Raw genomic sequence first — 11,728 nt, 5'->3', positions numbered from 1 at the left:
GTTCGAAAACGACGATGCTTATGCAAATCCGTGTATCTAGCATATGTAATTGGAAAGCTGGCAACACCTTGACTTGATTGCAGGTGAAAAACATAACACTACAGCAGCGACATTTGGCCATTTCCGCCTCTGACACTTCCACTTGACCGTGAAAATCGCTGGATATTCGCTTGATTTTGAATGACAATTTACGTTACGCTCGCTCGAGTATCTAAGAATGGCAAATATGCATAATCTGAATCATAATTATAAGATCATAATACCGAGCGTTCTCAGGCGGAAGCGTTGGGTTCTATGATCTATGGTATAAGGCGGCATCTTTTTTTTCTATTCCACCCCGGTTAAATGTATCGTTAAACGATTGACATTTGCTGCCGCGTGTGGCCCTTAAAAAATATAAGCAATAAATGTGAAATTCATGAGGAATGCCTGTCATGCTTGATTAGCTTTAATCTTATACGATTTGCACACTTGTTTGCTGCTATGCCAGCAATGCGTTCGTGCTGTATTTTTTATGTTTTTTGTTTTTTATGCGACAAACAGAGAGGGTCAGTCAAGGGAGGGGGGAGGGGGGTCCGGAGCAAGTTCAAGTTCAAATCTCAGCTGGCCACAAAAGCTCCTTGGCTGGCTGCAACCGCCAAAGTCGAAGCGATTGACTAATAACTTATACTCTTTACAAAGGGTTACAACAGCTAATGGATTGTGATTCTCAGATAAAGAGCGATTTGACCCTCTAATCTATTAACATATCAAAAAATATTGAAAAAGATATAGAAGTTATAAGAAAATATATAGAAATATCTACTATAACTTAAGAATAAATATAAGTTTAAAAACCACACATTTTATCATATTTCATTGATTGATGAAGCATATTTTGAACTAGTGTTAAATACATTTGCTATTAAAGATGTAATACTTTTTGTTTTGTTTTCTGCTTGATTTGTTATTTTATTTTAAATGGTTTCTTAGTATTAATAGATAGATGTAAAAATATACTTATATTTTACCAGATCTTGAAATGTCTATTATAGTTTAGAAAGCTCATTTTTAATCATACTTAAGTTTCAGTAGTTAAAAACATATGTTGAACTACTATAAAATACACTGATTTTACAGATGTAAAAGTATTTTAATATTATATCATATCATATCATATCATATCATATCATATTTTATCATATCATATCATATCTTATCATATTATTTTTATGACTTAACATAACTTAGGCTTTTACTAAATCTTTTTTATCTAGTAATTTATGGCTCTTTATAAGATTGCTTTTAGTAATTTATGGTTTATTTAAGATAATATCAAAAGTGCGTAAATCTAGTTTCAGCCTCTCCGTATAGACTCGAACTGATTTTTAGCATAATCTAGGGTAATCCCCTGCAGCTAGCTCCATGATCGAACCCCAAACATTTGGTCAGGGCATTGTTTTACTGGCCTTCCGTTCTGTTCTCTTCGGTTTTTGCATTGTCTTCACTCCACTCCATGGCGAGAGGGTCAAGTTCAGTTTCAATTGCTGTAAGCGAGGCAATTAATGCGGCTAATTGTCGATTGCCATTGATTTATGCTGAATCAATTAGCCAATTGCCTTGCGCGTACTTTTGGCTTGGCTTTCTTTGGTTTTTTTTCTCTTTGTGCGGCAGCCAGTATCCAGCAGGTAGCAGGTTATCAATCACCAAACGGCCTCAGATTTGGCCTGTCTTGGCCTGGCCCCCAGGTTATTGCCTCTTTGAGGAATTGAGGAATTGAAAAGTGCGGCTTGTTTTTGGCCCGATCTTGTCCGCACATGACAGCCGATAGCCGTAGTTTATAAATGAGCTTTTAAGTGAGCGACTAATTGCCAGATTCTATCTTCTACATAACTATTCTATAAATACACACATGATGCGATGGTCTAGCCATGATAATTGCCGCCTGATGAGTGGGAAACTCTAACCCCCAGAGCGATTAATCACGACGATCAGCCACTTTCATTAGGCAGCTTATCAAAACCGCCACTCCCCGAAATGCTGGAACCCAAAAATAACCGCCATATCTCACTCGAATCCATGAGGAAGTCAATCTCGATCGCACAGGTGAGTCAAATATTGCGGGGCGACAAGAACGAATGAGTCGGCGGAAACTGGCTCAGATAATGCACCTGTATGGTTGTTGCAGTTGCTTTGAGAGAGGTGAAAAGTGAAATGATTTCATAAATGACTGATATAATTAGGCACGTTATATGCCAATTAGCGGCGTGTTGAGGAAGCAACCTCCGCGAATCTCCGCCGCCTTTCACAGGTGACACACACTTGTGTGTATCTTGCACCGTTAGCCCGGCTAATTGTGCCCAAATGTGCATTTGAATCGGTAATTATAATTCCGATCCAAACCGATTTAATCCGATGCAGCTGCATTCCAAAGTTCCTGCTGCATTTGCATTTATTAGTCGTATATATTCTCACGACCAGCGACCTTGACAATGACCCCGAAAAGTTGGCATCTAACGCACGCCGAGGAGGAAAACTCTTGGCGTTGTGGAACTGGTTTTCCCGCCCCGATTTCCACCACTTGAGATTCGAAACTCGAGATTCGAGATCCAAGATCCGAGTGCCAAAAGACCCGAGGCGTGAAGGCGCCAATGTGCGTGTGCAATAAGCCATAAAAACGTCTCACATCATGACAAACTGGCTGTGCGTTGTTGGCGTTGTAATCGGATCCAAAGCTATTAATATGCAAACAGGTTGGACGCGTGAATTAGGCGCCAAAATGAGGGGGGAAAACTGTCGAAAACAATAATTTGCATTCATCAATTTAGCAGACTTAGCTGCACTTCCGCTACAGTTTGCAAATTGTGCCATATTTGTTGTACATCTTTACCATAAATTTCAAAAGTAATTTATCTACTTTGTGTCTATGGTTAATTTCGTTACAAAGATAAGTTAAGTTATTTTTTGGTAAATTTTACCATCCACACAAATATTTCTGTCATTTAAATTTATCAGAAAGTTGACTTACGTTGAACTATGCAGGCCCGTTTTTCTTGATTTTTAAAAAAAAAGGAAATCGATGTGCTTACAAAACAAAATGGGAAAATACATCAGCCTGGGACTGAAAATCAAGATTATTAATGTGATTTTAAAAAAGAAAGAAAACTCTAAAGGACGTTTTCCTAAAAAAGAAAAACAACAGCTTTAAAGCTATAATAAACGTCTAAACTGTTGCTCATTATTTTCTTTTATTTATTTAATTTGGCATTTACAGATAATTTATTAAACAATATTTTAAAATCTACAAATAAACTGGAGTTGACTTTTTAAATATTATAACGGTCGATATGAAGTTTAGATAACAACTCAGCACTGCAGTATGACCAACAATCGATAGGCGCCGAGAAATGCCAATAACAGTGACTCACAGTTGTAATAGGCCGGCGAAAAAAATAGTTAATTTTCATGTATGTAGTTCTATTTTAATTGCTCAAGACGGCGTAGATGGGCGTGCTTTTATTATTCTGCTATTGGGGGGCCCAAAAGTTGCGCTCTGCTAATCCAAGTGTGATCAACCATCGATAGGCTGGCGATAGTTGCCATTCACAGCTAGTGACTCACAGTAGCCCACCACTAATAGGCCGGCGAAAAAAAAATAGTCTGCAAATATTATTTTCCATCTTGCATCTCACTTTTTTACTGACACTTACGTTGGCTTACGTTTTGCCGACACTTACGTTTTGCGTTACGTTTGTTTTGTAAAACGAAATCACCCCACCACCCGTCTCTGCAAATAAAATAAATCATCCGCCACGGATGATTTAAATTAAATATTGCAAGTTTCGAACCGTGTATGTTTTCCGTTTCATCCAAGTGGGAGCCATGACCAATCCGTCGCTCGCACACTGTTCCCTGGCGCTGCTGGCGCTCCTCGTTGCCGCCTTAGCGGTGCTCGGCGAGGATAGTCCCAGGGAGCCGGACTACATGAAGCGGGAGCACAGCTTGGTGCGTCCATTCCAAGGTGAGTAATTAAGCCCTCTGATAAGAAAAAGTACGTGTACCTCTAACGTGGCTTGGGCTCCTCCTTTGCAGGCGTGGGCGTGATTCTGCCACACTGGGACTTCCTGGGCAACACGATGGTGACCAGCAACTACATAAGACTGACGCCGGATTTGCAGTCCAAGAGCGGCGCCCTTTGGAACTACTCGGTAGGCCCGTGTTCTATTTTCCTGACCTTTTGGGTCTAATGGTCTAATGTCTGTTGTGTTCACTCCCCAGCCCGTGATGACGCGCAACTGGGAGGTGCATGTGGGCTTCAAGGTGCACGGCAAGGGCTCTGAACTCTTTGGCGACGGCTTTGCCATTTGGTACACCAAGGAGCGCATGCAAACAGGACCGGTCTTTGGCAGTAAAGACCATTTCTCTGGGCTGGCCATCATCCTGGACACCTACAGCAATCACAACGGACCACACAATGTAGGAAACCCTAGGGCTATGGAAAATCCTTTACTAATCTTGAATCTTGTAGCATCAACATCCTTATCTCAGTGCCATGGTGAACAATGGCAGCTGGAGCTACGACCACGATCGCGATGGAACGCACACTCAGCTGGCCGGCTGCGAAGTTCGCTTCCGCAACGTGGATTACGAGACGCTGGTCAGCATTCGATACGAAAACGACATACTTTCGGTGTCTACGGATCTGGAGAACCGCAATGAGTGGAAGAGCTGCTTTGTGGTCGCCAACGTTGAGCTTCCCACCGGCTATCACTTCGGCATGTCCGCCACGACGGGTGATCTGTCCGATAATCACGACATCCACAGCTTCAAGTTCTACGACCTGGATTCCAACGTCAACGTAAGTTCACATGTGTTTGCCAAACCTCGGAAGGGGAATACGCTTTACTCAGCTGCCAGCTTATCGGCTTAAGAGTGCAAGGAACCCGAAAGCCGGGTCGGGTTTCGATATCTGTATATAAGTACCCTGGGACACGCGTCTAAAATAAGAACGAACTTGTTTTTAATTGCTCAAACTTGCTATAATTTAGCAGGAGGCATCAAACACATTGTTCAATTTCAAATTGAAATCAAATCGTATTAATCTTTCAAAAGCTACAAAAATGATGTCAAGCAAACACGATAAAGATGAGTGTTTTATGAATATAATATTACTTAAAACCAGCTTTACTTTACTGGTTTATTAAGCCATAATTTTCCTTCGTTTTCGCAGCACGATGAGATTATACGACGCACCAACATCATACCAAATGCCAAGACTTTTGAGCCCCCGCGTGAGCACAAGGAGGATCCCAAGCCGGGAATGTCGAATGCCAAGATCTTCTTTATCCTGCTGTTCGTGGTAGTCGTGGCGGCTGCAGTGGCTATCTTCGCCATTTCCTACTTCAAGGATCGCAATGCGCGAAAACGTTTCTATTGAGCTCTTTTGCCTCTCGCGCTAGTCCATCAAAGTTTCACGTTAGGAGTATCCCGGACCTCAGTTGATCCCAACTTTTATTTATATTTGCGACTGTATCCCATTTCTTATCACCCTTATTAGTTTCCTTAATTTTTTCGTGAGAGGGTAGACATAATATTACACGTGTTGGAGAGTTAAATTTAAGTGCAAATTTTTAATCTGAACTATAGGAAAATTGAGACCGTGAGAATATTATTGCATAGACAAGATTAAAAGCCACCAAACAACAAATGCATGCGCTTCTCAATTAACCTTCCATCCGCTGCTAGTGCTGACGCCCAGCTAGCATGGACTCAATCTGGCGCACCTGGTTGCTGACAAACCGATCCCGGGCACTGGTCTCCTGTCGCTGGGCCGGCGGTTCACCCTCCGACTCCAGGGCGTCGTTAGACTTGTGCATGCCGCTCAGAATGCACTGCTCGAAGAGCGACTTGGACCGTGCATCATCGTCCTCGTCGTCCAACGAGTCATCCGAACTGTAGTTCGGTTTATCACCATCCTCCGGCTGCTTCTTTTGTCCATTTGTTCTGGACAGAGTGCTGGTGCTGGCGTTGGCCAGACTGGATGTGGTACTGGCTCCACTCGGTTGGGGTCGACAGCTTCCCGCCGCAATGGCCTATAAAAGAAAGTAGATTAATAATTCTGCGAGTAGTAAATTTCTAAAAAGTAACTACATTCCAATTGCAAATTCAGTTAGTCACATGTTCATAAGTGTCTTACAATTCTTTGTAAAGCTAATTTAACAAAATATATGAATGAAATATACACATTCTATTGGGAACAATGATCACTGCTCTTACCTGACTGAGTAGATTGCAATCATCATCCGAGTCCATGGAGAGTGAGCTTAGCGAGTCGCTTTTCTTTGGCGGCAGACGCGGCTCTGCTTCCCCTTGGACGGCGTTGCGTCTGGGAGGAAGCTTGGGTGCCTGCGCCTCCTCCGGATTCCTCAGGGGAAGCTTTGAAACGGGCCCTGCCGTGCAGGAGCCCACTGTGAGATGGGAAAGTCCGGAGATGACCGAAAACGTGCATGGACTGTCCTCCACATAGTACTTGCTCATCTCATCCGACACTGGCAGATAACTGGGCAACGCACTGCCGCCGCAACGCATTTTTGAGATGGCGTCCTCTGCCGGCATCCGAGTGTCCATGCCGGGAACTTCAGCTCGAGGAGCAGGCACTGGCGGCTCCTCTTCGTTGGCATTCAAATCGTTCGGTATGGACAGAATAGAAAGATCACTGTTGCTCGGCGCCTTGGAAAGCAGGGCCGGCGTGTCTTCCGTACAATAGCTACGCGGAGCATCTCCATTTCCATTAATATCATTTGTACGCTGTTCTCTAATGGCGTTGGCATTGGTGTCATCCAACATGCTCAGATTACTTAGGCTAGTGGCGCAGGAGAAGGCGGCAGGCGTGTGCTCCACGTGGAATCTGTTGAGTTTATCTTCGAACACATTGCCAGGCTTCCTATCCGGTGTCTCCAAGTTGTTTTGAGTGGGCATCTTTCTATCTCTTCTCGGCGACTGTGGCATACTCTGGGTTGGTGAATCCGGCAGCTCCGAAGGAGAGATGACGCCACTCTGCATCCGGCTGTACTCGCTGATCACAGATCCATTGTCTTCGCAGGCAATGGTCTCATCGTCGCCCACCAGTGAGTCCATCGAACTACGGCGGGAAAACATTAGTGGAGTTTCAAGCGCAGAGTCGATGTTTTGGGGCGTATTCCTGTCCAGTTGTCCCAGCTGAACTACAGGTTTCGTTGGCGTCTTTGGCGCCATGCATTTTTCCGGTTTCTCCGTCAGGCTGTTTAGGGAGTCAAAACGACTGAAGCTTCCAGGTGTTCCCTCTTCGCAGTAGTTGATCGGTCGCTCTGCTGTTTCCGTCTCCGCTTCGGTGGTTAGTTTCTGCTTGGCTGCTGAAACCGCCACAAGTCCTGGACCATTTCGCAGCTCTGTGGCCGAGGAGGACTTGGCCAACTGCAACTTACTACTCCTAATCTCATTGGTCTCCGTCTTAATCTCCGGCTGTGCCGACTGAACGGATCGTCTCTCCTTATATCTAGCACTAAAATCTGTGGGCTGGTCCAAGTCAATCTCAAAGGTCTTACTGCTACTGGGTTTGTGCTCCATGTATTTCATAGAATAGTCGATGGGCTGCTCCTCCGTTGGTGTGACAATCTCAAAGGGATTCTTGGCTCCCTCCGACTTGGTTGAGTATTTAGTGGAGTCGGACTTTCCCGAGTAAATGGACTCGCGACTCTCACACTTCCTGTTCAGGAAGCCAGCTGTGCTCACTGTGGAAGGTCGAACCTTTTTCAGCGAACCTGTGGGATTCGAGCTAAGACGAAGTGAGCTGAACCTTCGTGGCAGGGTGCCACCATGACCAGACTCCTTGTCCAGCGGCAGGGATCCACCATCTCCATTGGGCATCAGCTCCAGGGTAGCCCTAAAGTTCACCAAATTCTTCAGAGCCGAAGCACTCCCCTCGGCAATCATGGAATTCTTGGAGCTGATCAAAGCCCGCAGCAGGGGAATGGCATTGTGGTCGATGAGGTACTGCTGGTCCTCGGGACAGCGCGCCGATAGGTTCCACAGTGTTCCGCAGGAGTTGCTCACCACGGTGAGGCTCTCCGACTTTAACTGTTGCAGAAGAATGGCCAGGCAATTGTAACGCCGCAGGATTTGGCGGTATGGCTCACACACTGCAATGTGACTCGACACATTCCGCAAGATGCCTCCCGCATTTTCGATGATCTTGAGGGTTTTACTCGGACCTTCGTAGCTGAGCATTCCCACCAAAAAAGCCAGTGCTCCGTCCACCGCGCAGAATTCCGCTTTGTTGGTGCTGCAGTGCGCCGAGAGATTCCATAGCGCAGAGAGTATGGCCTTGAGGGTGTTTTCGTTTTTGTTTTGCATTGCTGCTCGAGCCAAGGATGTCACCGTGCCCAGTTCGTTAAATATGGTCTTCATATGCTTGTCCGCGCGCCAGGAGAGATTGCGAAGCACTCCAGCCAGGACCTAGAAAAGTTTAGACGTTTCCTCATTAGGGCTTGAATATTGAGCTTGAAGAATTAACCCACCTGAAGCAGTTCATCTGGAGCAGTGTTCAGCTGGGCAATTACTACCTCCATGAACTGCCGCTGGCCACACAGATATGACTTGTTGTGGACGTTCTCGTCTCCGAAGGTGAGATTCGTGAGTGCCATGAGGCCGTAGCTCCTGAGGGCGTTACACTGTTCCCTGCCGGCAGCAGGTCCGTGAACCGCATGATCGAGATGAACCAGATTGGGAATCGCCTTGAGGGCCCCCAATTCGCACATGGTCTGACGGTGCTCCTCGTCAAAACTGGCCTTCATCAGGAGCTTCATGGCCGCCAGTGGGTGGCGATCCTCATCATCCGCAATGGCCTCGCCCCCGCTCTGCAGCTGGGTGCGCAGAAAGTTACAGTACTCGAGGATCTGGTCCAGCAGGCGCAGCATCTTTACCTCCCGCTGCCGCTCCTTCTCCTCCGGATGATTGTGCACAATATTGTGCAGCGCCTGGCTGGCATACTTCCTTGCCGTGGAGAGGCCTTCGTCGTTGGCGTGCAGGATCTGCACCAGCAGCTGAATGCAGTCGGAGCTGCGCAGAGCGGTGCAAGTTTCCGGATTGCGGGACAGCTCCAGGAAGTTGCGCGTCAACTCCAGCCGAGTGGCGTCGCTCTCGTTCAGCGTCATGGCTTTAAATGTATCTAAGTCCTCGGTTGTAAGGGAATTCAATACAGGAGTTCCACGAAGAGGCCTTCTTCGGGGTCGCTTCTGGAAGAGTCCTGCTGCAAGGTCACTCCAACAGGTAGTTCCTTTCGATCTGAGATCCTCGATCTTTGTTCGATAAGCGTTTAAGCCATTTTCCAAGCGCGCAGGCTCAGCGCTCCAGTGTTGTCGATTAAGCTATTTTTTAGCCAGGCCCGGCTAATTTCAGAGACTGTCAAAAGAACTGGGCTCTTATATACGTTTCTATTTCACAAAACCAAACAAGTAATTGCCAGTTCAATATGGTTTGGAATCTGTCCAAATAAATGAGATACATGTTTGTTATTAATCAGAAATGTTTAGCTATTATTACACTAGACACAGCTATATTTTGCAAACTAGATTTGCCAGCACTCATTTGCTTCAGGACTAAAATAAAATCGATAAATTATTCAAAACTATCGAGATCCTTCCGGCTGGCAACTGGAAATTTGAATTAGAAATTATATGCGATTAATAAATTTTAAAATATAAAAGCAATCTAGTTTGAGATTATTAAAATAAATATTAAATAATTTTAATTAATTAAGTAGACTTGTACATACTTTTGGAACGCTCAAACACTTTAAGAACAATAAAAAATAATAATTAAACGTACAATTCAGTACAATATTATTCATATAATAATAATAATAAAAATGTTTATAAATTTGAAATCCGAAACAATCGAATATACCCCCCAACACTTGTCCACCTCTAGTAAGCCGTTACGTCACGCCATCAGCTGTTGCTGGACGCAAATTGTTTCTGCCTGCCGGAAAATGAACTTTTTGAAAAAGGTGAGTTAAATAATAAATAAAAATATACATTCAAATTGTAAACACCCCACTCCCCCTGCAGCTGGTGCCCCAGGTGGCGGCCGAGGTGCAGCAACTCAGCCGGTCGAGCATACACACCAGCTCCGTGTGCTGTCGCGTGCAATCCGGGCGATACCGCATAACCACAAAGCGAAACAGGCCGCTCACCTACGAGATGGCCAATCCCCCGCATTTCATTGGCCACCGCAAGTCGTGGAACTCGTGGAACACATGTAAGTTGTAAGAGACAATTTATTAAGGTTTCATATTCATGGCGCCCTTTCTTTAGCCACGTTGAAGGATGCCCTGCGTCCGTCGCAGACTGCCATCGAAGATGTGTTTATACGCAAGTTCGTCACCGGCACCTGGCACGCCCTCGTCTGCTCCGAGATCATCATCAAGCGGCAGCACAACACCATCAGGATTGCGGCCCTCATCCGTCAGGCGATCACCCCACGCAAAATGTACTTCCTTATTGGCTACACGGAGGAGCTGCTCTCCTACTGGATGCAGTGCCCCGTGACACTGGAACTGCAGACGGTGGGTGACAGAAAGGACGTGGTCTTCAAATACATTTAGTTGATTTCGCTATTTACATGTCCAATATAAAAATGTTATAGTTTTACTTAGTGCGTGTACTCGACTTCGCTGCTGTTGTTTTGCAGCGACTTAATGGCCTTGTTGACAATGACGCCGTCGAGATCCTTAACCTGAGGAGGATTTTTGTTTAGCCAAGGGATTATTAGTGGATTCGTGAATTGCGTACCGTTTCTATCAGTCTTTTGAAGTCAGGCAGAGTTTTCTGCTTGAGTATCAGGGACTTAATGTCCTTTACTAGTTCGACAAACAGGAATACGACAATTTTGCGGGAGCCGCCACAGACTTTGTCCCAGATCTTGACCAAAACGGTCTCACAGATGACACCGGCGAAGCAGGTAATGTACCAGTTGTCCAGCAGCGTTGAGTTGCCATCAAACAGGCCAATTTCCTCCAGATAGCTAAAGAAAACACAGACAAATCAGTTAAGGTACCAGACCAGCCAGATAGGAACCCACTTGAACAACGTCTGATCCTCCCGCTTAAGCATAATCTGCGTCTGCTCCTTCAGCTTGACGCACTCCTTCTTCAGCTCGCGGGTGTACTTGTAGAATCCTTTGGCAATCCAGTAGGTCTCCACGTCGTCGTTGAATATCTGACGCAGGGTGCGCACTATCTCGATGAAGTGCATATCGTCCGCCTGGAGACTGGCACTGGAATTGCCGTGCCACAATCGATTGGACTCCAGGAGCCACATGGTGTGCATGACCAACTCCTTATCCTTTTGTTCGGCACACCGGAGCACAGTCACGGCCCGCAGCAGATCCTCGTACATTTCGCGCCTCTGGTCGCGTATGTAGGCCGTGGAAGCCTTGTGGAGCGGCAGAATGCCCATTACCAGAGCCCACAGATAGCTCCTATGTATGTTGGGGACCGTGTAGTTCATGCAGAACTGTTTCAACTTGTTCAGGTTGCGGATGTCATCCTGGAGCAGTTTGTTCAGCGACTTCTTCTCCTCGACGCTGTTAATCAGGCATTTCTCGTAGTAGCTGGATCTAAAGTTTCTTTCGTCCGTGTTCATGGTCAATTTTACATTTTTGTAGCGAGCAATAGAGGTGGGAGTTTCGTAGACTACCCAAAAATCGCTCA

The 11,728-nt window shown here is 45.5% G+C and overlaps 4 protein-coding genes across 4 annotated transcripts; 2 read left to right on the top strand and 2 right to left on the bottom strand.

Moving 5' to 3' along the window:
• The first annotated feature begins 3,645 nt into the window (after positions 1-3,645).
• Positions 3,646-5,686, top strand: LOC108020639 (vesicular integral-membrane protein VIP36). The gene is made up of 5 exons (XM_036817376.3): positions 3,646-4,000; positions 4,072-4,187; positions 4,258-4,455; positions 4,508-4,837; positions 5,210-5,686. Exons 1-5 carry the CDS (start codon positions 3,862-3,864, stop codon positions 5,414-5,416), a joined length of 990 nt encoding a protein of 329 aa, XP_036673271.2. The 5' UTR covers positions 3,646-3,861; the 3' UTR covers positions 5,417-5,686.
• Apc2 (Adenomatous polyposis coli 2) lies at positions 5,590-9,373 on the bottom strand. Its single transcript, XM_017088939.4, has 3 exons — positions 8,535-9,373; positions 6,256-8,472; positions 5,590-6,071 (listed from the first exon to the last, which is right to left on the bottom strand). Exons 1-3 carry the CDS (start codon positions 9,168-9,170, stop codon positions 5,721-5,723), a joined length of 3,204 nt encoding a protein of 1,067 aa, XP_016944428.4. The 5' UTR covers positions 9,171-9,373; the 3' UTR covers positions 5,590-5,720.
• Positions 9,374-10,061: 688 nt separating this feature from the next.
• Positions 10,062-10,667, top strand: mRpS24 (mitochondrial ribosomal protein S24). Its single transcript, XM_070995958.1, has 2 exons — positions 10,062-10,275; positions 10,332-10,667. Exons 1-2 carry the CDS (start codon positions 10,218-10,220, stop codon positions 10,619-10,621), a joined length of 348 nt encoding a protein of 115 aa, XP_070852059.1. The 5' UTR covers positions 10,062-10,217; the 3' UTR covers positions 10,622-10,667.
• On the bottom strand, positions 10,277-11,699 carry TBC1d7 (TBC1 domain family member 7). Its single transcript, XM_017088986.4, has 4 exons — positions 11,098-11,699; positions 10,809-11,040; positions 10,669-10,752; positions 10,277-10,605 (listed from the first exon to the last, which is right to left on the bottom strand). Exons 1-3 carry the CDS (start codon positions 11,658-11,660, stop codon positions 10,669-10,671), a joined length of 879 nt encoding a protein of 292 aa, XP_016944475.3. The 5' UTR covers positions 11,661-11,699; the 3' UTR covers positions 10,277-10,605.
• Between the last annotated feature and the right edge of the window lie 29 nt (positions 11,700-11,728).

This window comes from Drosophila suzukii, chromosome 3 (assembly GCF_043229965.1).
Source record: "Drosophila suzukii chromosome 3, CBGP_Dsuzu_IsoJpt1.0, whole genome shotgun sequence".
Taxonomy (NCBI): domain Eukaryota; kingdom Metazoa; phylum Arthropoda; class Insecta; order Diptera; family Drosophilidae; genus Drosophila; species Drosophila suzukii.
The sequence above is the reverse complement of the archived record's forward strand: the minus strand, read 5'-3'. Positions and strand labels throughout refer to the sequence as shown.